A 23946-nucleotide genomic window follows, 5' to 3' on the forward strand; every position below is an offset into this window, starting at 1 on the left:
CCCTCGCCGGACCTTCGTGAGCGGGGCCGCCGCCCGTGTCCCCCGCGCCACCCCGGCCGCCTCTAGCGTGGCGCCGTCAGGCAGGGCGCGGGCAGCCCGGCGCGGGGTCCTGGAGCGGGCGCGGCGCAGGGTGCGGGCTCCTAGGCGGCTGCGGCCCGGGCTGCGGCGATGCTGTGGCCGCGGCTGGCGGCGGCCGAGTGGGCGGCGCTGGCTTGGGAGCTGCTGGGCGCCTCGGTGCTGCTGATCGCTGTGCGGTGGCTGGTGCGGCGGCTGGGCCCGCGGCCTGGGGGTCTGGGCCGCAGTGGGACCCCAGGCCCTCCGCCGCCCGCGGCCGCCGCCCCCGCCCCAGGTAAGGCCCAGGCGGTCGCTGGGCCCCTGCATCCCGGTCCCTTCCCCGCCCCGACGCCCTCCCCGGGACCCCGTCCTGGGCCGCGCCCCTCGAGCTCCCGGTGCCGGCAGCAGTTGGGCGAGGCCGCCGGGAGAAAGGCCATTCTTTTCTCCCAGGGCCGCTCGAGAAAGGCCATTCCGGCCGCGGAAAGGGCAGTTGCGGGGAACGCGGCTTCCCGGGGCGGGGGCGGCAGGGGCCACGCCGGGTTCGGGGATGAGAGCTTTCTGGGCTCGGGAGCGGCCTCCGGGGAAGGCGGCGGGAGCCCGGCGAGGGGTTAGCGGAGAACCTTGCTGCGGTCGATGGAGACCTGGGGAGGGATGGCCCGAAGGGGGGCGGCGCGGGTAGGAAGCCCTGGGTCCCGGATGTGTTTGGAATGTGAAACCCCTGCGGTTACTGGTCATTGAACAGGAGGCAGAGACGGAAAAGGCCTATGTGACTTAGGGGTTTGGGGCGGGAGGAAACGGGAGAAGGTGTCCATTTATTGCTTTGGGGTAGACTGTCGGGTCTGGGTGATGTGGAGAGCGGAGGTGGGTTTTGGTCGTTTTAAGTTTGAGGTAACTGATACTGTGAACTGTGTGTTTCACCTCCATCCGCTTTTCATGGCATACAACTCCTGAAATCCCGGGGACCTCCAATGTGATGTCTTTTGCAGGCTGAGTGGACTGGTGGCCGGCAGCCCTTAGGGAGCTTCTGGATGGGACTGGTCGCAGGAAAGACCAAGGCTGAGTTAGAGGTTCTGGGGACTTTCAGCCCCACCCGCAACCTCCGGGGAGGGGAGAGGGCTGAAGGCTGAGCTGATCACCAATGCCTGTGAAATGAAGTTTCTGTAAAAACCCAAAAGGGCTGGGTTGAGGGAGCTTCCGGATAGTACGTGGGGATTCCTGGAGGCGGTGCCCAGAGAGGCCTTGAATTTCCAAGCCTTTCGCCCCGGTTTTACCTCACGCATCTCTTCACCTGTACTCTTTGTAATCTTTATCCTATGCTGGTAAGTGTAAGTAAAACATGTCTCTGAGTTCGGGAGCCGCTCTAGCAAATTAACACAACCTGAGGAGGTTACCCGGTTACACCCAGTCGGTCCGAAGCGCAGGTCAAACAACCTGGGCACTGGAAGTGGGGGACAGTCTTGTGGGGCTGAGCCCTTAACCTGTGGGGTCTGCTGGTATGTCAGGAAGATGCTGTCAGAATAGATGACTGAGTTAGGATGGAACTGCACAGACGACACCCAGCCTGTGTCCACTGCAGAACTGGTGACCTGCGTGATTCGTGGCGAGAAAACCCCCACATATCTGGGGTCTGAAGCATGTTGCGAGAGTCTAGTGGGAGAAACTGAGTTTGTTTTTACTCTAAATTGTCAGACTGTTAGTCACTGAGAAGCGGTGCTTTCTAGTGATTGAGTGGGGATTCCTGTCGGATTGTGTGAGTTTGTGTCCTGGCACTACCCACTTTCTTTTTTTTTTTGAAATGAAGTCTTGCTCTGTCGCCCAGGCTGGAGTGCAGTGGCAGGATCTCGGCTCACTGGAAGCTCCGCCTCCCTGGTTCAAGCGATTTTCCTGCCTCAGCCTCCCGAGTAGCTGGGATTAAACGTGAATGCCAACAAGCCCGGCTAATTTTTCTATTTTTGTTGCTGCTGTTGTTTGTTTTTTGAGACGGAGTCTCGCTCTGTCGCCCAGGCTGGAGTACAGTGGCGTGATCTGGGCTCACTGCAAGCTCCGTCTCCCGGGTTCACACCGTTCTCCTGCCTCAGCCTCCCGAGTAGCTGGGATTACAGGTGTGAGCCATCGCGCCCGGCCCTACCACTTATTGCTGTGGGCTTAACCTGTCTTCAGCCTGCTCATTTAGGAGTAGGGATTATAGTAGTACCTAGTTAAGATTTTTGGGGAGTTGGGTAAGTGCAGCACTTGGTATGTGTTAAGCACCTCTGAGTGCTCTGTTACCGTCACCACCAGCATCATCCAAGCAGAGCTGTGGACAAGGTGGCTGGGGGTGGTGTTTTGAGAGGGGCTGAAATAAAAAAATACTGATATTACCACAAGTCAACAGAGATTTAGAGAAACTGGGTCTCGTGCATTGCCAGTGGGGATGGTAAGTGGTGCAGCTACTCTGGGAATCAGCCTGGAAGGTTTTTAGGAAGTTAAATCTGCTCTGCATTCCTGAGCTTTTATTAGAGAAATGAAAACGATTTTCTCACAAAAACCCGTATTTGATGTTCATAGCAACTTTATTTGTAATTGCCAGAAACTGAAATAACTCAAATGTCCCTCTAGAGGTGGATGGTTAAACTTAAACATTGATACCCCAGGGTGCCACTCCGCAGCAGTCCACTCTGCCACGTAGGTGGATCTCAAGGGCATTATGCTGACTAGGAAAAGCCAATCTCAAAAGTTGCATACTCGGCTGGGTGCCGTGTCTCACGCCTGTAATCCCAGCACTTTGGGAGGCCGAGGCAGGTGGAACACGAGGTCAGGAGTTCAAGATCAGCCTGGCCAATGTGGTGAGGCAGTCTCTACTAAAAATACAAAAAATTAGCTGGGCGTGGTGGCAGGTGCCTGTAGTCGCAGCTACTCGGAAGGCTGAGGCAGGAGAATTGCTTGAACCCGGGAGGTGGAGGTTGCAGTAAGCAGAGATCGTGCCATTGCACTCCAGCCTGGGTGACAGAGCAAGACTCTATCTCAAAAAAAAAAAAAAAATTGTTAATGTAACATTACCCAGTCTTCAGACCTAGCTGTTTCTCACATCTTTACCCATCGATATGTCAAAGACCATGTGATCATACTGATACTTCCAATTTCAATGCAACGTTTGTGGGTTTATTCTTTTTTTTTTTTTTTTTTTTTTAAGATGGAGTCTCACTTTGTTGTCCAGGCCAAGGCTCACTACAACCTCTGCCTGCCCAGTTCAAGCGATTCTCCTGCTTGGCCTTCTGAGTAGCTGGGATGACAGGTGCACGCCACCACGCCTGGCTAATTTTTGTATTTTTAGTAGAGACGGGGTTTCACCATGTTGGCCAGGCTGGTCTCAAACTCCTCACCTCAAATGATCTACCCACCTTGGCCTCCCAAAGTGCTGGGATTACCGGCATGAGCCACCATGCCCGGGCCCCTGGGTTTATTCTAATACAAGAGTCAGCAAACTGATCCAAACTGGCCCCCATCTATTTTTCTAAGTATAGTAAAGTTTTATTGGAATACAACCATACCCTTTTGTTTGTGTATATCTGTGGCTGTTCTTTTTTTTTTTTTTTTTTTTTTTGAGACAGGGTCTTGCTCTGTTGCCCAGGTTGGAGTGCAGTGGCACAAACAGGGCTCACTGCATCCTCAAACTCTTGGGCTTAATTTATCCTCCTGCCTCAGCTCCCCAAGTAGTTGGAAACACAGGTGTACATCACCACACTCAGCTAATTTTTAAAGTTTTTGTAGAGAGGGTCTCGCCACATTGCCCAGGCTGGTCTTGAACTCCTGGACTCAAGTGATATTCCCGCTTCAGCCTCCCCAAGCACTGGGATGACAGGTGTGAGCTGTCACACCCTGCCTGTGGCTGTTCTTGAGCACTTACACTGCCTTTGGCTCATAGAGTCTGAGATGCTTACTCTCTTGCCCTTTACAGGAATCATTTGATGAAACCCTGTTCTCACTCCCACTTTCCTTTCTGTCATGGAGAGTCCTGGCTCTCATCAGCCACCATGTATTCAAATGATTTGCTTTGCCCTAGAGTCCACAGAAAATAGCTGTAAGTGTGCTAACTTACAGCATTGTGAAAAGACCTACTGCTTAGAGGCTGTTCACACTGTAATGGCCACACTTCTTTTTGTCTTTCTCCTTAGAGCACTTTAGTCACTCAGTTTTCCAAAGTTATGTGGGTTAGCTTCCGGTGTGTTACTCACTTGTAAGCCAGTTAGGTTCGTTTCTTCTGGCTGGTATTCCATTTGGGTGTCCCCTATCTTTTTGTTTATTTACTTATTTGTTTCTTTTTTTTTTTTTTGAAACGGAGTATCGCTCTGTCACCCAGACTGGGGTGCAGTGGGGTGATCTCCGCTCACTGCAACCTCTGCCTCCTGGGTTCCAGTGATTCTTCTGCCTCAGGCTCCCAAGTAGCTGGGATTACAGGCGCCTGCCACCGCGCCTGGCTAATTTTTGTATTGTTTTTACTAGAGACAGGGTTTCACCATCTTGGCCGGGCTGGTCTCGAACTGCTGACCTCGTGATCCACCCACCTTGGTCTCCCAAAGTGCTGCGATTACAGGTGTGAGCCACCTTGCCCGGCTTTACTTATTTCTTGAGTATGTCAATCACGAACATGTTTTTAAAAGTCAGAACCCTATGGAAACTTAAATTCAGAAATATTACTCCCCCCCATCCTTTTATTTGTTGTTGAGACAGGGTCTGATTCTGTCGCCCAGGCTGGAGTGCAGGGGTGCCATCTCAGCTTACGGTGGCCTCCACCTCCCAGGCTCAAGTGATCCTCCTGCCTCAGCCCCCTGAGTAGCTGGGGCCGTAGGCGTGCACCACTATGCTTGGGTAATTTTTTTTGAGATGAGGTCTCGCTCTTGTCCCCTATGCTGGAGTACAGTGGTGCGATCTTGGCTCACTGCAACCTCCACCTCCCAAGTTCAGGCACCTCTCTTACCTCAGCCTCCCGAGTAGCTGGGATTACAGGCATGTGCCACAATGCCCGGCTAATTTTAATTGTTTTTAGTAGAGACGGGATTTCACTGTGTTGGCCAGGCTGGTCTCGAATTCCTGAGGTGATCGGCCCGCCTTGGCCTCCGAAAATGCTGGGATTACAGGCATGAGCCACCGTGCCTGGACTTTTTTTTTTTTTTTTTAAAGAATATAATGGGCTGGGCACGGTGGCTCATGCCTGTAATCCCAGCACTTTGGGAGGCCAAAGCAGGTGGATCACCTGAGGTCGGGAGTTCGAGACCAGCCTGACCAACATGGAGAAACCCTGTCTCTGCTAAAAATACAAAATTGACTGGGCATGGTGGCACATGCCTGTAATCCCAGCTACTCAGGAGGCTGAGGCAGGAGAATCGCTTGAACCCGGGCGGTGGAGGTTGCAGTGAGCCGAGATTGCGCCATTGCACTCTAGCCTGCCTGGAGACATAGTAAGACTCCATCTCAAAAAAAAAAAAAAAAAAAAAAAAAGGCTCACGCCTGTAGTCCCAACACTTTGGGAGGCCAAGGCAGGCAGATCGCCTAAGGTCAGGAGTGCAAGACCGACCTGGCCAACATGGTGAAACCCCATCTCTACTAAAAATACAAAAATTAGCTCGGCGTGATGCCGGGTGCCTGTAATCCCAGCTATTTGGGAGGCTGGGGCAGGAGAATCACTTGAACCCAAGAGGCGGAGGTTGCAGTGAGCTGAGATGGTGCCACTGCACTCCAGGCTGGGTGACAGAGCAAGACTCTGCCTCAAAAAAAAAAAAAAAAAAAAAATTGGTGGCATTATAGTAAGGAGAGAGTTTGTATGAAAAGTGGAATCCTGCCTGGGAAAAAAGAAAGAATTTTTTTTTTTTTTTTTTGATCTGGAGTCTTGCTCTTGTTGTCTAAGCTGGAGCACAATCTTGGCTCACTGCAGCCTCCGCCTCCTGGGTTCATGCCATTCTCCTGCCTCAACCTCCCGAGTAGCTGGGATTACAGGTGTCTGCCACTGCACCCGGCTAATTTTTTTTTTTTTTTTTTTTTTTTTTTTTGAGACGGAGTCTCGCTCTGTCGCCCAGGCTGGAGTGCAGTGGCCGGATCTCAGCTCACTGCAAGCTCCACCTCCCGGGTTTATGCCATTCTCCTGCCTCAGCCTCCCAAGTAGCTGGGACTACAGGCGCCCGCCACCTCGCCCGGCTAGTTTTTTGTATTTTTTTAGTAGAGATGGGGTTTCACCGGGTTAGCCAGGATGGTCTCGATCTCCTGACTTCGTGATCCGTCCGTCTCGGCCTCCCAAAGTGCTGGGATTACAGGCTTGAGCCACCGCGCCCGGCCCCGGCTAATTTTTTGTATTTTTGGTAGAAATGGGGTTTCACCATGTTGGCCAGGCTGGTTTCGAACTCCTGACCTCAGGTGATCCGCCCACCTCGGCCTCCCAAAGTGCTGGGATTATAGGCATGAGCCACTGCGCCCAGCCAAGAAAAAAGTTTTTAATGAAATAAACTGATGCCATTAAATAACGAACCCTGGTACCTGCCACCCAGCTTCAGCAGGTGTTAGTATTTTGTGACTCTATTTGATTTTTTTGTCTTGGGCCTAGGTGAAATGACAATGGATGCTGTGTTGGCTCGATTGAAACTTCTGAATCCAGATGACCTTAGAGAAGAAATCGTCAAAGCTGGATTGAAATGTGGACCCATTACGTCAACTACAAGGTTCATTTTTGAGAAAAAATTGGCTCAGGCTTTACTGGAGCAAGGAGGAAGGCTGCCTTCTTTCGACCACCATGAGGCAGGTGCCACAGCTCCCAGCCAAGACACACAAAGGATTTTGAAGTCAGCTGAAGGGAACCCAACTGATGAGGCTGGTTTTTCTGAAGACAGAGATTTTGGTTACAGTGTGGGCCTGAATCCTCCAGAAGAGGAAGCTGTGACATCTCAGACCTGCTCGGTGCCCCCCAGTGCTGTTGACACCTACGGAACTGGAGTGACTGCGTCTAAGGAACCGCCCTTGTACTACGGGGTGTGTCCAGTATATGAGGACATCCCAGCGAGAAATGGTAATGGGGACGTGTGTAGGATTTCCTCACACAGAGCATATATGCAGAGGGCGGGATGACATATGAAAATGGAAAAGTACAGATAAAAAAAGAAAAAATCCGATCACCACCATCTCATCACCCCAGTTAACCGTTGTTAATGTTTTTCTGTAGAACTTTCCTGAAATGTTTGTGAGTCTGCGTGAGAACTGTTAGAACTGGTTAGGTGAATCGGATTCTGTGAGATATGCTGGACTGAGACACTAACATTAGCTGGCCGCTGCTCTTGGTTAGGAGCTTTGTTGATGAGTCGCCTCCCCCTTTTTAAAATGCATTGTAACCTGCACACCTTTTATGTTAACGAATGCAAATGGCCAATGAATGCATACATTTTCAGCATCAAAGTTTTGTCATTTTATTTTATTATTTATTTAGTTATTTATTGTTTGAGACAGAGTCTTACTCTGTTGCGCAGGCCGGAGTGCAGTGGCGCAGTCTTGGCTCACTGTAACCTCCGCCCTCTGAGTTCAAGTGATTCTCCTGCCTCAGCCTCCTGAGTAATTGGAATTACAGGCACCTGCCACCGCGCCTGGCTAATTTTTTGTATTTTTAGTAGGGACGGGGTTTCACCATCTTGGCCAGGCTGGTCTTGAACTCCTGACCTTGTGATCCACCTGCCTTGTCCTCCCAAAGTGCTAAGATTACAGGCGTGAGCCTCTGCCCCCGGCCATTTTATTTTTTTAATTTATTCATCTGAGACATGGTCTTACTCTGCCACCTAGGCTGCATTGCAGTGGTACAGTGACGTCTCGCTGCAGCCTCAACCTTTCTGGCTCAGGTGATCCTTCTACCTCAGCCGCTTGAGTAGCTGGGACCCAGGCATGAGCCACCACACCTAGCTGTTTTTGTTTTTTTGTTTTTTTTTTGAGACAGAGTCTTGCACTGTTGCCTGGGCTGGAGTGCAATAGCGCGATCTCAGCTAACTGTAACCTCTGCGTCCCGGGTTCAAGTGATTCTCCTCCCTCAGCCTCCCAAGTAGCTGGGAACTGCAGGCACCTGCCACCACACCCAGCTAATTTTTGTATTTTTGGTAGAGACAGGGTTTCACCATTTTGGCCAAGCTGGTCTCGAACCCCTGACCTCGGGATCCACCCACCTCGGGATCCGCCCGCCTCGGCCTCCCAAAGTTCTGGGATTACAGATGTGAGCCATCGTGCCCGGCCGATTTTTGTATTTTTTATAGAGAGAGGGTTTTGCCATGTTGCCCAGGCTGCTCTCGAACTGCCCTCAAGCGATCCACCCACCTTGGTCTCCCAGCGAGCTAAGGTTACAGGCACATACCAGCACGCCTAGCTAATTGGTTTTTTTTTATTTATTTATTTTTATTTTTATTTTTATTTTTTTTGAGACGGAGTCTTGCTGTGTCTCCCAGGCTGGAGTGCAGTGGCGTGATCTCGGCTCACTGCAAGCTCTGCCTCCTGGGTTCATGCCATTCTCCCTCCTCAGCCTCCCGAGTAGCTGAGACTACAGGCGCCCGCCACCACGCCCGGCTAGTTTTTTGTATTTTTAGTAGAGACGGGGTTTCACTGTGTTAGCCAGGATAGCCTCGATCTCCTGACCTCGTGATCCACCCGCCTCGGCCTCCCAAAGTGCTGGGATTACAGGCTTGAGCCACCGCGCCCGGCCTGGTTTTTTTTTTGTTTGGTTTTTTTTTTTTGAGACTGGGTTCTGTCTCTCACCCAGGTTGGGGTGTAGTGATGTGATCTCAACAACTCATTGCAATGTCTGCCTACCAGGCTCAAGCACTTCTGCCACCTCAGCTTGGGATTGCTGACATCACGGGCATGTGCCAGTGTGCAGTCATTTTTTTGTATTTTTGGTAGAGATGAGATTTCCCCACTTTGCCCAGGCTGGTCTCCAACTCCTGGGCTCAAGTGATCCACCAGGCTCGGCCTCCCGAAGTGCTGGGATTACAGGCGTGAGCCACCTCGCCTGCCCACACCTAGGTAATCAATTTTTTTTTTTTTTTTTTTAAGAGAGTGGGTCTCGCTTTATTGCCCAGGCTGGTCTTGAACTCCTGGCTTCAAGCAGTCCTCCCACCTGAGCCTCCCAAAGTCCTGAGATTACAGGTGTGAGCCACTGTGCCCAGCCCAAGAATTGTAATTTTATTTTATTTTTTTTAATTTTTTTAATTTTTTTTTTTTTTGAGACGGAGTCTTGCTGTGCCCCAGGCTGGAGTGCAGTGGCGCGATCTCGGCTCACTGCAAGCTCCGCCCCGCCGGTTTCACGCCATTCTCCTGCCTCAGCCTCCCAAGTAGCTGGGACTACAGGCGCCCGCCACCTCACCCGGCTAATTTTCTTGTATTTTTAGTAGAGACGGGGTTTCACCGGGTTAGCCAGGATTGTCTCAATCTCCTGACCTCGTGATCCGCCTATCTCGGCCTCCCAAAGTGCTGGGATTACAGGCTTGAGCCACCGCGCCCGGCCAAGAATTGTAATTTTAAACAAGATTTAGCATTGGGGAAAAAAAAAAAAGAGAACTCAATATTGACTGGAATGCCGGAAATTGCACACTGTCATTAGTATTGTTGTTACTGTGATATCATTTGTGGTGATACCTGTGAGTAGATAATTGGTTAAACACCGTGAATAGAATGGATTATTATTCTTCCATAAGATCTTTTTAAAGAATACTTAGTGGCCAGGCCAGTGGCTCACGCCTGTAATCCCAGCACTTTGGGAGGCCGAGGCAGTCAGATTACAAGGTCAGGGGTTCGAGACCATCCTGACTAACATGGTGAAACCCCGTCTCTACTAAAAATACAAAAAATTAGCAGGGCGTGGTGACGGGCGCCTGTAGTCCCAGCTTCTCAGGAGGCTGAGGTTTCAATGAGCTGAGATTGTGCCACTGCATTCCAGTCTGGGCGACAGAGCTAGATTCCGTCTCAAAAAAAAAAAAAGAATAGTGACACTGGGAAATGGTCATAGTGCAGTTTTTATTTTTGTCATTTATTATTTATTTGTTTACTTATTTTTTGGTACAGAGTCTCAGTCTTTCACCAGGCTGGAGTGCAGTGGCGCGATCTGGGCTCACTCCAACCTCTGCCTTTTGGGTTCTAGTGATTTTCCCGCCTCAGCCTCCCAAGTCGCTGAGTGTGCCACCATGCCCGGCTAATTCTTGTATTTTTAAAATAGAGACGGGGTTTTACCACGTTGGCTAGGATGGTCTCTATATCTTTTTTTTTTTTTTTTTTTTGAGACGGAGTCTTGCTTTGTCGCCCAGGCTGGAGTGCAGTGGCCGGATCTCAGCTCACTGCAAGCTCCGCCTCCCGGGTTTACGCCATTCTCCTGCCTCAGCCTCCCGAATAGCTGGGACTACAGGCACCCGCCACTTCGCCTGGCTAGTTTTTTGTATTTTTTAGTAGAGACGGGGTTTCACCGTGTTAGCCAGGATGGTCTCGATCTCCTGACCTCATGATCCGCCCGTCTCGGCCTCCCAAAGTGCTGGGATTACAGGCTTGAGCCACTGAGCCCGGCTGGTCTCTATATCTTGACCTCGTGATTCGCTTGCCTCGGCCTCCCAAAGTTCTGGGATTACAGGTGTGAGCCACCTCGTCCAGCCTTATTTTTAATCTTTATTATTGTAAAGGTTGCTCGTTACAATCACTTACAATGTGTATGTTCTATAAGTGGCATCTAAAGTAAAAGCCAGATTCTCTTTTCTGGTCTCAGATCTCACTGCTGAGAAGTAACTACTTCACTGCTTTCGCCATGATTGATCCTGTTATTATTTATATACATGAACATTGTTTTTATTTTTAAGATGTTTAGAACATGATATATAACGTGTGTTTTTTAATGTAATATAAGTGCACTTTTTTTTTTTTTTTTTGGAGACAGAGTCTCTCTCTGTCACCCAGGGTGGAGTACAGTGGCGCGATCTTGGCTCACTGCAAGCTCCGCCTCCCGGGTTCAAGCGATTCTTCTGCCTCAGCCTCCCAAGTAGCTGGGACTACAGGCGCCCGCCACCACACCCGGCTATTTTTTGTATTTTTAGTAGAGACGGGGTTTTACCATATTAGCCAGGATGGTCTCAATCTCTTGATCTTGTGATCCGCTCACCTTGACCTCCCAAAGTGCTGGGATTACAGGCATAAGCCGCCATGCCCGGCCTGTTTTCATTTTTATAAAAACGAAAGTAGAAGTACAGAGTCACAAGGTAGACTTTGTTTTTCTTTCTTTCTTTCTTTCTTTTTAATGAGATGGAGTTTTGTTCTTGTTGCCCAGGCTGGAATGCAGTGGCGCGATCTCGGCTCACTGCAACCTCCGCCTCCCGGGTTCAAGCAATTCTCCTGCCTCAGCCTCCCGAGTAGCTGGGATTACAGGCGTGCGCCACCGTGCCCGGCTGATTTTGTATTTAGTAGAGACGGGGTTTCTCCATGTTGGTCAGGCTGGTGTTGAGCTCCCAACCTCAGGTGATCCGTCCGCCTCAGCCTCCCAAAGTGCTGGGATTATAGGCGTGAGCCACTATGCCTGGACCATGGCCATTTTTATCCAGTAGTGGACAGTAACCATTCCTCTCTTATATTGCTCAGAAATTTTTGTCTCCTGGCTAATAGTTTGTATCTTATGTATTTACGATGGTCTCATACAAAACTTGATTGTGATAGTTCCACTACAGAGCTTTCATATTTTTATATAATCAGAACTAGCTTGTTTTGGATGGTTTCTTGGCATGTTTAAAAAGGCATTCCCAGCTGGGTACAGTGGCTCATGCCTGTAGTCCCAGCACTTTGGGAGGCTGAGGCGGACGGATCACCTGAGGTCGGGAGCTCAACACCGGCCTGACCAACATGGAGAAACCCCGTCTCTACTAAAAATACAAAGTTAACCAGGCATGGTGGCAGGTGCATTGTAATCCCAGCTACTCGGGAGGCTGAGGCAGGAGAATCGCTTGAACCTGGGAGACCGAGGTTGCAGAGAGCCAAGATCGCACCACTGCATTTGAGCTTGGGCAACAGAGCGAGACTCCGTCACCAAAAAAAAAAAAAAAAATAGGTGTTTCCTGTTCAAAATTGTGTTTAAAGTTCTCTTTTGTTCTTGGCTGACATCATTATAGTTTTTTTTAATTTGCCTTTTAATAATTTTTATTTAGATCTTTATATGAAATTTAGTTTTTAGGATAGAATCTTGCCATATAGAATTACATATGTGAACATAATATGTATCATGTTACTCCCATGCATATACGCACACAATTGAGCTTGTTAACTGTGTTATTTTGGCTAGCTAAGGCCCTTTTTCTTCAAGATTAAAGATCTGAACTAAGCCGGGCGACTGGGTAGCAGACATGGAAGCTGATGATGAAGCCCAGGGTGGACCAGGTGACAGCTGCTCCAGTCACTCATCTCTGATTTTCCTTTGTTATTTTTCCTACCCAGAAAGGATCCATGTTTATGAAAATAAAAAAGAAGCATTGCAAGCTGTCAAGATGATCAAAGGGTCCCGATTTAAAGCTTTTTCTACCAGAGAAGACGCTGAGAAATTTGCCAGAGGAATTTGTGATTATTTCCCTTCTCCAAGCAGAACGTCCTTACCACTTTCTCCTGTGAAAACAGCGCCGCTCTTTAGCAATGACGGGGTGAAAGGTAAATCATGCAGCAGTTCACATCTTGATGTTCCTGTCACATAGATCCCACCCTGTTTTGTGCCTTCTTTCCTCGTATGTGGTAACTTGTTTTCTCTGTGGGGGTAGAGTCGATGGCGTCTCAGTGGACCAGGAAGCCACGCTGGCTGTGATGCTGACATGCCAGTAACTAGCATCTGGAGTGGAGAAGCTGAAAAGAACGCTGTGGCTGCTTCCATCTGTCCCACGTCTCTCCTTGCCGCCTGTTGGATTTTTCTTTTCTTTTTGTAAAGAGACAGGGTCTTGCTTTGCCAGCCTGGAGTGGAGTATGGTGCTATCATGGCCCACGGCAGCCTCAAACTCCTGGGCTCAAGCAGTCCACCTGCTTTACCCTCCCAAATAGGGAGAGAAATAGGCGTGCGCCACCACACCCAGCTAATTTAAACTTTTTTTTTGAGACGGAGTCTTGCTCTGTTGCCCGGCCTGGAGTGCAGTGGTGGGATCTCGGTTCACTGCAACCTCTGCCTCATGGGTTCAGGTGATTCTTCTGCCTCAGCCTCCCGAGTAGCTGGGATTACAGGTGCCCGCCACCATGCCCAACTAATGTTTGTATTTTTAGTCACCATGTTGGCCAGGCTAGAATTTAAATTTTTTTATGGAGATAGGGTCTTGCCATGTTGCCGAGGCTGATCGAATTGCTGGCATCAAGTGACCCTCCCGTCTCAGCCTCCCAAAGTGCTGGGATGACAGGCGTGAGCCACTGTGCCTTTTTGGATCCTGAGAGCAGTCTCCTTCCCCACCTGAAGCTATACCTACTTCTAGGACTAGGGCATCTGCAAAAGTCGGGCTTGTCTGTAGGAACTGTCCAGCCTGAAGTCTGCCTCCTCTCCACCTCCTAGCTCAGAACTCGGGTTTTGTGTGAAGAGGCTCTTCACAGTCAGTGTGGGGTAGAGCCTCTGCCTTTACCTTTCGTCTGGCCTCAGCTCCTGCTCCCTCTCCCAGCTCACAGTTGTCTGGGCTTCTCTGGCGGGTTAGTACTCCAGAGGAATGGCGCCCTCTCCCTCCAGTCATCTGCCTGTCCTCAGTCAGCCTTATACAGGTGCTTCCTGGATGGAAACCAGAGTGGCTTCTAACAGGTACAGATTTCCTTCTTTGCAGTTTGTGAGAATTCCTCAGAAGGAAATCACTTTAAGACAGAAATCATGCCGGGCACGGTGGCTCCTGCCTGTAATTCCAGCATTTGGGGAGGCTGAGGTGGGTGGATAATCTCAGGTCAGGAGTTTCAGACTAGCCTGGCCAACATGGTGAAACCCTGTCTCTACTAAAAATACAAAAATTAGCTGGCCGTGGTGGCAGGTGCCTGTAATCCCAGCTACTTGGGACGCTGAGGCAGGAGAATTGCTTGAAACCGGAAAGCAGAGGTTGCAGTGAGCCATGATCGCACCACTGCACTCCACCCTGGGCGAAAGAGCAAAACTCCGTCCCCACAAAAAAATCAGCAGGGTGTGGTGGCTCCTTAATCCTGTGATCCTTTGCAGCCACACTGTGCACATCGAAGGTCTTGTGTGATTGCTGGGAGTGTTCCCTTGCCCACAACTGCCGTTATTCCTCCTCCACCTACTGACCAAGCTTTCAGAGTTCACTGGCCAGCTGTGGTGACTCATGCTTGTAATTCCAACATTTTTGGGAGCTGAGGCAGAAGGATCCTTTGAAGCCAGGAGTTGGAGACCAGCCTGGGCAACATAGTGAGATCCTATCTTTAAAAATACATTTATATATACGGATATAAGCCAGGCGTGGTGGCACACAACTGTAGTCCCAGCTACTTGGGGGGCTGAGATCACTTGAGCCCAGGAGGTCGAGGCTGCAGTGAGCTGTGATCGTGCCACTGCACTCCAGCCTGAGTGACAGAGCCAGACCCTGTCTCTGAAAAAACACAAAGTTCACCAAACTTGGCCTCATTCAGTGTTTCCCAGCAAGCTTGCGGCAGGGTCTGGCTGCTCTCCTCCACTTGCTCTGCTCACAGGGGCGCGCTGGCTGCCGTTACATGCTGGGGCTGGTGGCCGCAGGCCCATCTCGTCGTTTCTCACCTGTGCCTCCCAGTTGGCCCAGAGGCCTGTGTGGAAAGCTCCTTATCCCTGGTCACAGGGTGCATGAGTGACTTGGTGACACTGATCTTTCTTAAATTCTGTCTCCTACCGGCAGATGGTTTGTGCTTGTCTGAATCAGAAACAGTCAACAAAGAGCGAGCGAACAGCTATAAAAATCCCCGCACGCAGGACCTCACCGCCAAGCTCCGGAAAGCTGTGGAGAAGGGAGAGGAAGACACCTTTTCTGACCTCATCTGGAGCAACCCCCGTTATCTGATTGGCTCAGGGGACAACCCAACTATTGTGCAGGTGGGTGCGCGGCCTGGCCGGTTCGGTCGGGTGGGTGCGCGGCCTGGCTGGTTCCATCGGGTAGGTGCGGTTCCATCGGGTGGGTGCGCGGCCTGGCCGGTTCCATCGGGTAGGTGCGGTTCCATCGGGTGGGTGCGCGGCCTGGCCGGTTCCATCGGGTAGGTGCGGTTCCATCGGGTGGGTGCGCGGCCTGGCCGGTTCCATCGGGTAGGTGCGGTTCCATCGGGTGGGTGCGCGGCCTGGCTGGTTCCATCGGGTAGGTGCGGTTCCATCGGGTGGGTGCGCGGCCTGGCCGGTTCCATCAGGTGGGTGCGCGGCCTGGCCGGTTCCATCGGGTAGGTGCGGTTCCATCAGGTGGGTACGCGGCCTGGCCGGTTCCATCGGGTGGGTGCGCGGCCTGGCCGGTTCCATCGCAGCACTGGTGACAGACGTGTCCACGTGTCACAGATGGGAGCTCAGAGCGTGTGGGTCTCTTTCAGGAAGGGTGCAGGTACAACGTGATGCATGTTGCTGCCAAAGAGAACCAGGCTTCCATCTGCCGGCTGACTCTGGACGTCCTGGAGAACCCCGACTTCATGAGGCTGATGTACCCCGATGACGACGAGGCCATGCTGCAGAAGCGCATCCGCTACGTGGTTGACCTGTATCTGAACACCCCCGACAAGATGGTGCGTGCCCACCCTCCACTGACGCTTTCTTTTTTTAATTGTTTAAAATTTCTTCCCCAGAAAAATGCTTTATTGACCAGTTACTCATTGGTGTAATAACTTTGGGGAAAAGACACATAGTTACACCCCTGCAGCCTGCCTTCTCACCACGTCCCACGGGACAGAGGGCACCGAGTGCTGGGCTTCCCTGGCCCCTGCGTCTTTGTCGTGTGTGCAGTGCTGTCCCCAAGGGTGTCTGAACTGTCTGGGGACATGGTTGTCAGAGGACATTTGCTCTGCTGAACAGGATACCTTGAGCTGAGCAGCCTTTCTCCTCCTGGGAGTGGCAGAGCTGGGCACACCACAGACAGGCCCTCAGTGTCCTGCCAAGAGCCACTGAGGCACAGAGCTGCCCCTGCAGACCACGGCGCCTAACATGCAGGACTGTGTGAGAAAGAGACTGCTGGGGTGTGACTGCTTAGAAATAGGAACGATCTTCCTCGCTCTTGAGAAAAGGCGACAGCAATCCTGGCCAGTGCCCACACCCCACCCTCCACCTGACCTGTGGGATCGTTTCATCCCAAGTGCAGCAAGCAGGCGAGTTGGAGTCACTGATGAGTGCCCCCCCGGGCTAGGCCCATGCAAGGCAGCACTGTGAAGGGGGTACAGCTCTTCTAAAGGGTGCTAAAGACAGGCTTTTCCTTCTCTTGGCCCCTCCCACCCCCAGGAGCCCAAGAGTCCTTCAGGGCAGAGTAGGGAGCCAGGGGAGCTGCTCTGCTTGAGAAGAGAAGCAAGTTTTATACACTGGGATGAAGCGTGTTAGTCAAATCAACACCCCAACTGGAACAGGCGGTCACGCAGGCCAGGTGTAAAATCCCACACAGTGCTCACAGCTGTTAAGCAACCCTCATTTATATATTTATCATAAACAAAGCATAAGGCAATGTGAGGCTTGAATTTCAGCTTGAGTCTGAACAAATAATATTCTCTCATTAGGAGGCTTAAGCTGCTTTGCCTAATTTCAATTTTTGAAAAGTCCATTGCTTAAAAAAAATAACGAATTTGCTTTTCGTTAAAGATAGATTAGTGCAACAATTAAGCAGTTGTTGATAATCAGTTTACTTTCTGGGGGGTCTCAAAATGGACAGTTTTCTTGTTCAACATTTCAAGATAAGAAGCTCGTGGAACACATAGGGCTTTCTGGGCGATTGCACTCCTTCTGCGAGTTAGGGAAGGAGGAGGTCAGAAACGCCACTCAACGCGTGCGGCTCTTCAATCCTTCAACATTCTGACGGGCTAACCTGATTTTTTTTTTTTTCTTTTTTCTTGAGATGGAGTCTTGCTCTGTCTCCCAGGCTGGAGTGCAGTGGCGCAATCTCGGCTCACTGCAAGCTCCTCCTCCCAGGTTCAACCATTCTCCTGCCTCAGCCTCCTGAGTAGCTGGGACTACAGGTACCTGCCACCATGCCTGGCAAATTTTTTTTGTATTTTTAGTAGAGACGGGGTTTCACCGTGTTAGCCAGGATGGTCTCAATCTCCTGACCTCGTGATCCGCCCGCCTCGGGCTCCCAAAGTGCTGGGATTACAGGCGTGAGCCACCGCACCCGGCCACTAACATGATTCTTAAAGGGAGCCTGGGCTTTGGCTCAGTGTTTCAAATCCTCTGCCCTGTCCACTTCCTGTACCCCTAGGAAGGACAGCACAGTTATCTGTTTCAACTACAAACTTTAGTGTAAAACTGGGTACACGACTGTTTAAATTCATGTGGATGGCCTCCCAGCACTTAGGGAGGCTGAGGTGGGCAGATCGCTTGAGCCCAGGAGTTTGAGACCATCCTGGGCAACATGGCAAAACTCTGTCTCTACAAAAAATTTAAAAAAACAAATTAGCCAGGGGTGGTGGCACATGCCTGTAGCCCCAGCTACTCAGGAGGCTGAGGTGAGAGGATCCCCTGAGCCTAGGACGCAGAGGCTGCAATGAGCCGAGATGGCACTACTATACTGCAGTCTGGATGACAGAGCAAGACCCTGTCCCCACCACCGAAAGAGGGATGGTTTTCAGTGGTTGAACAATGCATAAGTAAGAATTCTTGAAGAATCGATGTATTTTTGTGAGGGAAAGCCCAGTGACAGCTTAGAGCCAGGAATTACAAACTCTTAGTAAAACCCGGGAGTGTGGAATGTCGTGTTGTGGTGGGTAGAAGAGAGTGTCAAAGAAGCATATTGTGGGGAGGCATAATTTTGTTATTTGGATAACACAGTGAATATGATATGTTGAGCTGCAAAAAAAAATTTTTTTTTTGAGACGGTGTCTTGCTCTGTGCCCCAGGCTGGAGTGCAGTGGCACAATCTCAGCTCACTGCAACCTCTGCCTCCCAGGCTCAAGCAATGCTCCTGACTCAGCCTCCTGAGTAGTGGGACTGCTGGCATGCAGTACCACACCCGGCTGATTTTCGTACTTTTAGTAGAGACAGGGTTTCACCATATTTGCCCGGCTGGTCTTGAGCTCCTGACCTCAAGTGGTCCGTCCGCGTTGGCCTCCCAAAGTGTTGGGATTACAGGCGTGAGCCACTGCGCCCGACTGAGCTGCAAAATTGAAAAGCAAGAATAATTTTTAAATCAACAAGAGAGAAAAGGGGGAGTGTTGACATTTTGTCAAGCCAGCAAAATTATAGAAAGGGGTGAAAGTGAAAACAGTGGTTACCAAAAAAGCAATAGTGTACATGAACTAGGAAAGGGGGAGTAACATCACAGTGCGTCAGTTCTGCTGAGTGTGAGCAAACTGAGTAAGGAAATGAGGTTCGACTAGGAATACATGTTCTTATTTTCACGCAGTATTCACAGAAAATGTGCATGTGTGTGTCCAGAAAGAAAACTTAGTAAATTACTGAAATTAGATATTTCAGGTTACATTTGTTTATTATAACCCCCGAAAGTAGGAATCATTAAAGTGTGGACCAAAAATAACTTGAGAAAGTACCAGGGTTTTTGGAGAGATCACATCCCAAGATTACGGTGTGGGTGAGAAGCAGGGCTGGAGAGAAGGTCAGCCAGAACTACAGGAAGTTACCCAGCAAGAACAGGCAGAAATCGGGGTGGTGAGGTTTGCCGAGTACAGAACAGGTTGGAAAGGGCCGTTGTGTAGTGGGGAGAATGGTGGGCCAGAAGGAAGCCGTTCTGTTGCGGGTCCTTTCTGTGTAGACCATCTGCCCAGATGCACGGCAGAGGGCCTGGGAAGCGGGAGGGGGGCGGTCATGTTTCTGAAGCAGAGGACCCGGAACCTCAGTCCTGTAAAGTAGAATGTGGACCAAGAAAGGCCTGAGGACCGAGTGCCGTGGCTCACGTCTGTAATCACAGCACTTTGGGAGGCTGAGGCGGGTGGATCACCTGAGGTCAAGAGTTTGAGACCAGCCTGGCCAACATGGCAGAACCCTGTCTCTATTAAAAATACTAAAATTAGGGCCGGGCGCGGTGGCTCACACCTGTAATCCCAGCACTTTGGGAGGCCGAGACGGGGGGATCACAAGGTCAGGAGATCGAGACCATCCTGGCTAACACGGTGAAACCCCGTCTCTACTAAAAATACAAAAAATTAGCCGAGTACGGTGGTGGGCACCTGTAGTGCCAGCGACACAGGAGGCTGAGGCAGGAGAATGGTGTGAACCTGGGAGGCAGAGCTTGCAGTGAGCCGAGATCGCGCCACCACATTCCAACCTGGGTAACAGAGTGAGACTCCGTCTCCAAAAAAAAAAAAAAAAAAAAAAAAAAAACTAAAATTATCCTCACCTGTAATCCCAGCTACTAGGGAGGCTGAGGCAGGAGAATCACTTGAACCTGGGAGGTGAAGGTTGCAATGAGCCGAGATTGCGCCCCTGTACTCCAGCCTCAGTGACAAAGTAAGACTTCTTTATCTCCAAAAAAAAAGAAAAAAAAGAAGAAGGGCCTGAGGGTTGGAGAACACAGAGCAATCATTGCACTCGAGGAGGGGCCAGCAAACTGCAGCCCAGGAGCCAGCTCAGCTGCCATCTGTGTGTGTAAATAAGCCTTTATTAGAACATAGCCACACTCATTTGTGGATTTGTCTGTGGCTGCTTTCCTGCTACAAGAGTGGAGTTGGGTAGCCGTGGCAGGACAGGATGGCCTCAAAAGTCTATAATGCTTGCTGTCTGGTCCTTGTCCAAGAAAGCTTACCAGCCCCTGGACAGAAGGATGGGGTGCAGGCAGCGTGGTGGTGTATTCAAACATCCAGACCTTTCTGGGGTCGTGTGAGCGAGTCGTAAGGGTTATTACCTCTAGTGGGTGATGGTGGGAGGGAGCTGGAGAAGGACATTTGCGGGTGACCTAGGCTGTGTTGCCAAGGAGTGGAGGCGGGGTGTCAGTGCAGGCCGCAGGGTCCATGATGAGTTTTTGTTCCCTGTGCAGAAGCTTAGGGGTGGCTGCCATGGCATACGATGCCACCAGACACTTTACAGCCAGAATCTTGGTAATCAGAGGTGACGTGAGGAGGCGTTTCTGGCTCTGCTAGGTGTAAATGAATTCTGTTTTTTTTTTTTTTTTTTTGAGATGGAGTCTTGCTCTGTAGCCCGGGCTGGAGTGCAGTGGCTGGATCTCAGCTCACTGCAAGCTCCGCCTCCCGGGTTTGCTCCATTCTCCTGCCTCAGCCTCCTGAGTAGCTGGGACTACAGGCGCCCGCTACCTCGCCCGGCTAGTTTTTTGTATTTTTAGTAGAGACGGGGTTTCACCGTGTTAGCCAGGATGGTTTCGATCTCCTGACCTCGTGATCCGCCCGTCTCGGCCTCCCAAAGTGCTGGGATTACAGGCTTGAGCCACCGCGCCCGGCCATGAATTCTGTTTTCTACACGGTGCAGTGGAGCTGCCTGTGGGATGTCCAAGTGAGGTGCCTGGGAGGGAGTTGGCCCTTCAGGTCTTGGGCTCAGGGGCACTGTTGACCATGAGGCCTGCTGGTCTATAGGCCACATTTGAAGGTGACATTGAGACTGCCCAGAGCATAAGGAAGGATCAGAGGTGCAGCTGTGGGAACTCCAGGCAGATGGCGTGGAGACCTGCGACCCCATGGGGGAGGGAGGGCGTGACGCAGCGTCATGGACAGAGACCTGGGTTCCCAGTCAGGGCGTGGTGCAGCATCGTCAGCAGTGAAAAGAGTTTCGTTTACTGGGTGTCACGTGCCACAGAGACTTTTCTTTGAGTACAGGCCAAATTCGTGGGCTTTGCTTTATTCCGATTGTGGTCCCCATCTGTGTATTTCATTTTCTGGGCATGTTTTACATGACGTTGTACTGGGCCCTGTACTGGTTAAAGCTACTGTTCGCTGTTTATGGAGAATTTAAGCTCCTCCAGGGCCTGGGCACCCGGGTCAGTGTGCTGAGCTCAAGCCTTGGCATGAAGTGGGTATGTGCTAGAATGCCAGTTATTTTTCTGTTATAAAAGTAGCGTCTTACATGGCCTTTTTGTTTGTGAGTCTTTTAAAAAAAAAAAAAAGTAGAAGCCGGGTGGGGTGACTCACGCCTGTAATCCCAGCACTTTGGGAGGCCAAGGCGGGTGGATCACCTGAGGTCAGGAGTTTGAGATCAGTCTGACCAACATGGTGAAACCCCGTCTCTACTAAAAAAAAAAAAAAAAAAAAAAAGGATGTGGTGGCAGGCGCCTGTAGTCCCAGCTACTGGGGAGCCTGAGGCAGGAGAATCGCTTAAACCCAGGAGGCAGAGATTGCAGTGAGCCAAGATCACGCCAGTGCACTCCAGCCTGGGCAACAGAGTGAGACTCTGTCTCAAAAAATAAAATAAAATAAATAAATAAATGTGTAAATATCTATTTTCATCGTAGAGCAACCTTATGAGACACGTGTGAATAATTGTGCTTCCTCTGCACCTTTTTTCAGGGCTATGACACACCGTTGCATTTTGCTTGTAAGTTTGGAAGTGCAGATGTAGTCAACGTGCTTTCGTCACACCATTTGATTGTAAAAAACCCAAGGAATAAATATGATAAAACACCTGAAGATGTAAGTACTTATTAAAATTCAGTTACTATCTGGAGTTAGAAATGAAAAGACATAAATTGACAGTCTGTTATCACAGGCACAGGGAAGCCACAAGGAGCTCTGTGTGAGTGTGTTTGCCTATGGGACATGTTAGAACCCTGGCTGTTGGGTCAGATGCACTTTGTGAAGATGATGCATCTGTAGAACCAGGAGGGAAGGAACTGACCCGGTTTGCTGATTTTATTTTCCTAAAACTGGCAGTCAGTTGCTTTAAACAGCTCACAGTCTTTTATCAAGTTCCCTTTCTGAACACGTCACTTGACCAGAGTCAAAGAGAACAGAAGTAATGGTGGTGGTGGTGATGGTGATGGTGATGACGGTGGTAGAATGATGGTGATGGTGGTGGTGATGGGGATGGCAGTGAGGATGTGGTGGTTGTGATGGTGATGATTATGGTGGTGATGGTGCTGGTGAGAATGATGGTGATGGTGATAGTGATGATGGTGGTAGTGAGAATGATGGTGGTGATAGTGAAGATGGTAATGGTGGTGATGGTGGTAGTGGTGAGGATTGTGGTAATGGTGACGGTGAGGATGATGATGGTGGTGATGGTAGAGAGGATGATGATGGTTGTGATGATGATGGTGATGATTATGGTGTGATGGTGGTGATGGTGATTATGGTGATGATGGTGGTAGTGAGAATGGTGGTGATGATGGTGATGCTGGTGATGGTGAAGGTGGTGATGGTGGTAGTGGTGAGGATTGTGGGAATGGTGACAGTGAGGATGATGATGCTGGTGATGGTGATGAGGTGATGATGGTGATGGTTGTGGTGATGAGGATGATGGTGGTGAGGATGGTGATGAAGATAGTGATGGTGATGATGTGATGGTGAGGATGAAGATCGCAGTGATGATGGTGTTGGCAGAGGTGATGGTGACGATGGTGGTGAGGATGACGATGCTGAAAGCAGCTAAATTGTATTCAGCTCAGTGTGCACCAAGCGCTGTGCTAAGCTTCTCACACATACGTACTCATCTGACCCAGAAAAGCGTGGTCAGTCAGGCCTCATCATGACCCTGAGCAGCTGAGCAAAGTGCACCTTAAAAAGGGCAGAAGTACGTTCTGTGCCCGCAAAGTGCCAGACGTATCTGGACCTTCTGAGAACTGAAAGACAAGTTTGATGTTTCTTTTTTTTTTTTTTTTTTTTTTTTGAGACGGAGTCTCGCTCTGTCGCCCAGGCTGGAGTGCAGTGGCGCGATCTCGGCTCACTGCAAGCTCCGCCTCCTGGGTTTACGCCATTCTCCTGCCTCAGCCTCCCGAGTAGCTGGGACTACAGGCGCCCACAACCGCGCCCGGCTAATTTTTTGTATTTTTAGTAGAGACGGGGTTTCACCGTGGTCTCGATCTCCTGACCTTGTGATCCGCCCGCCTCGGCCTCCCAAAGTGCTGGGATTACAGGCGTGAGCCACCGCGCCCGGCAAGTTTGATGTTTCTGTGTATTACAGCTGTGAGCTGTCCACGGTCTAGCAGCCCTTTAGAAATAAAAGCTGTAAGAATCTTCCGGTGGCAGTGGCCTCTCCTACACCCCCTCTGTAACTGCTGTTATTGCATAAGCAATACATCCACTTGCCATAGAAAATTTAAAATACTGCTTGACCAAAAAGAATAAAATTCACCAGAAAATTCTACAACTGAGAAATTGCCATTATTTTGCATATGTATGATTTAATTTGTGTGTGTGTGTGTGTGTGTGTGTGTGTGTGTGTGTGTGAGAATATCTGTACTTAAGCATAAGAATGGTATTTGGTAACTAAAAACTCCTGGCATTTTATTTTAATTTTTTATTTTTATTTTTTTATTTATTTTTTGAGACGGAGTCTCACTCTGTCTCCCAGGCTGGAGTGCAGTAGCACGATCTCGGCTCACTGCAAGCTCCGCCTCCCAGGTTCACGCCATTCTCCTGCCTCAGTCTCCCGAGTAGCTGGGACTACAGGCGCCCGCCAACACGCCTGGCTAATTTTTTATATTTTTAGTAGAGACGGGGTTTCACCATGTTGACCAGGATGGTCTTGATCTCCTGACCTCGTGATCCGTCCGCCTCTGCCTCCCAAAGTGCTGGGATTACAGGCGTGAGCCCCCGCGCCTGGCCTAACTCCTGGCATTTTAAAAAGCATTTGACTTTTTAAAGCTTACAATCCAGTAC

At 50.3% G+C, this 23946-nt stretch overlaps 1 protein-coding gene across 4 annotated transcripts in view; it reads left to right on the forward strand.

Moving 5' to 3' along the window:
* Window positions 1–122: 122 nt before the first annotated feature.
* LOC105490571 (ankyrin repeat and LEM domain containing 2) overlaps window positions 123–23946 on the forward strand; it is a 38976-nt gene continuing 15152 nt past the window's right edge. The window contains exons 1-6 of one of the 4 annotated variants that reach the window (XM_011756329.2): window positions 123–349; window positions 6629–7087; window positions 12508–12714; window positions 14898–15091; window positions 15571–15759; window positions 21637–21759. In XM_011756329.2, coding sequence (XP_011754631.2) covers window positions 169–349; window positions 6629–7087; window positions 12508–12714; window positions 14898–15091; window positions 15571–15759; window positions 21637–21759 — 1353 coding nt within the window. In that variant the 5' untranslated portion in view covers window positions 123–168. Of the gene's footprint in view, window positions 350–798; window positions 916–4608; window positions 4628–6628; window positions 7088–12507; window positions 12715–14897; window positions 15092–15570; window positions 15760–21636; window positions 21760–23946 lie in introns of those variants that run through there. The other 3 variants (XM_011756330.2, XM_071070727.1, XM_071070726.1) reach the window with 3 other exon arrangements.

Source organism: Macaca nemestrina, chromosome 10, assembly GCF_043159975.1.
Source record: "Macaca nemestrina isolate mMacNem1 chromosome 10, mMacNem.hap1, whole genome shotgun sequence".
Lineage (NCBI taxonomy): Eukaryota > Metazoa > Chordata > Mammalia > Primates > Cercopithecidae > Macaca > Macaca nemestrina.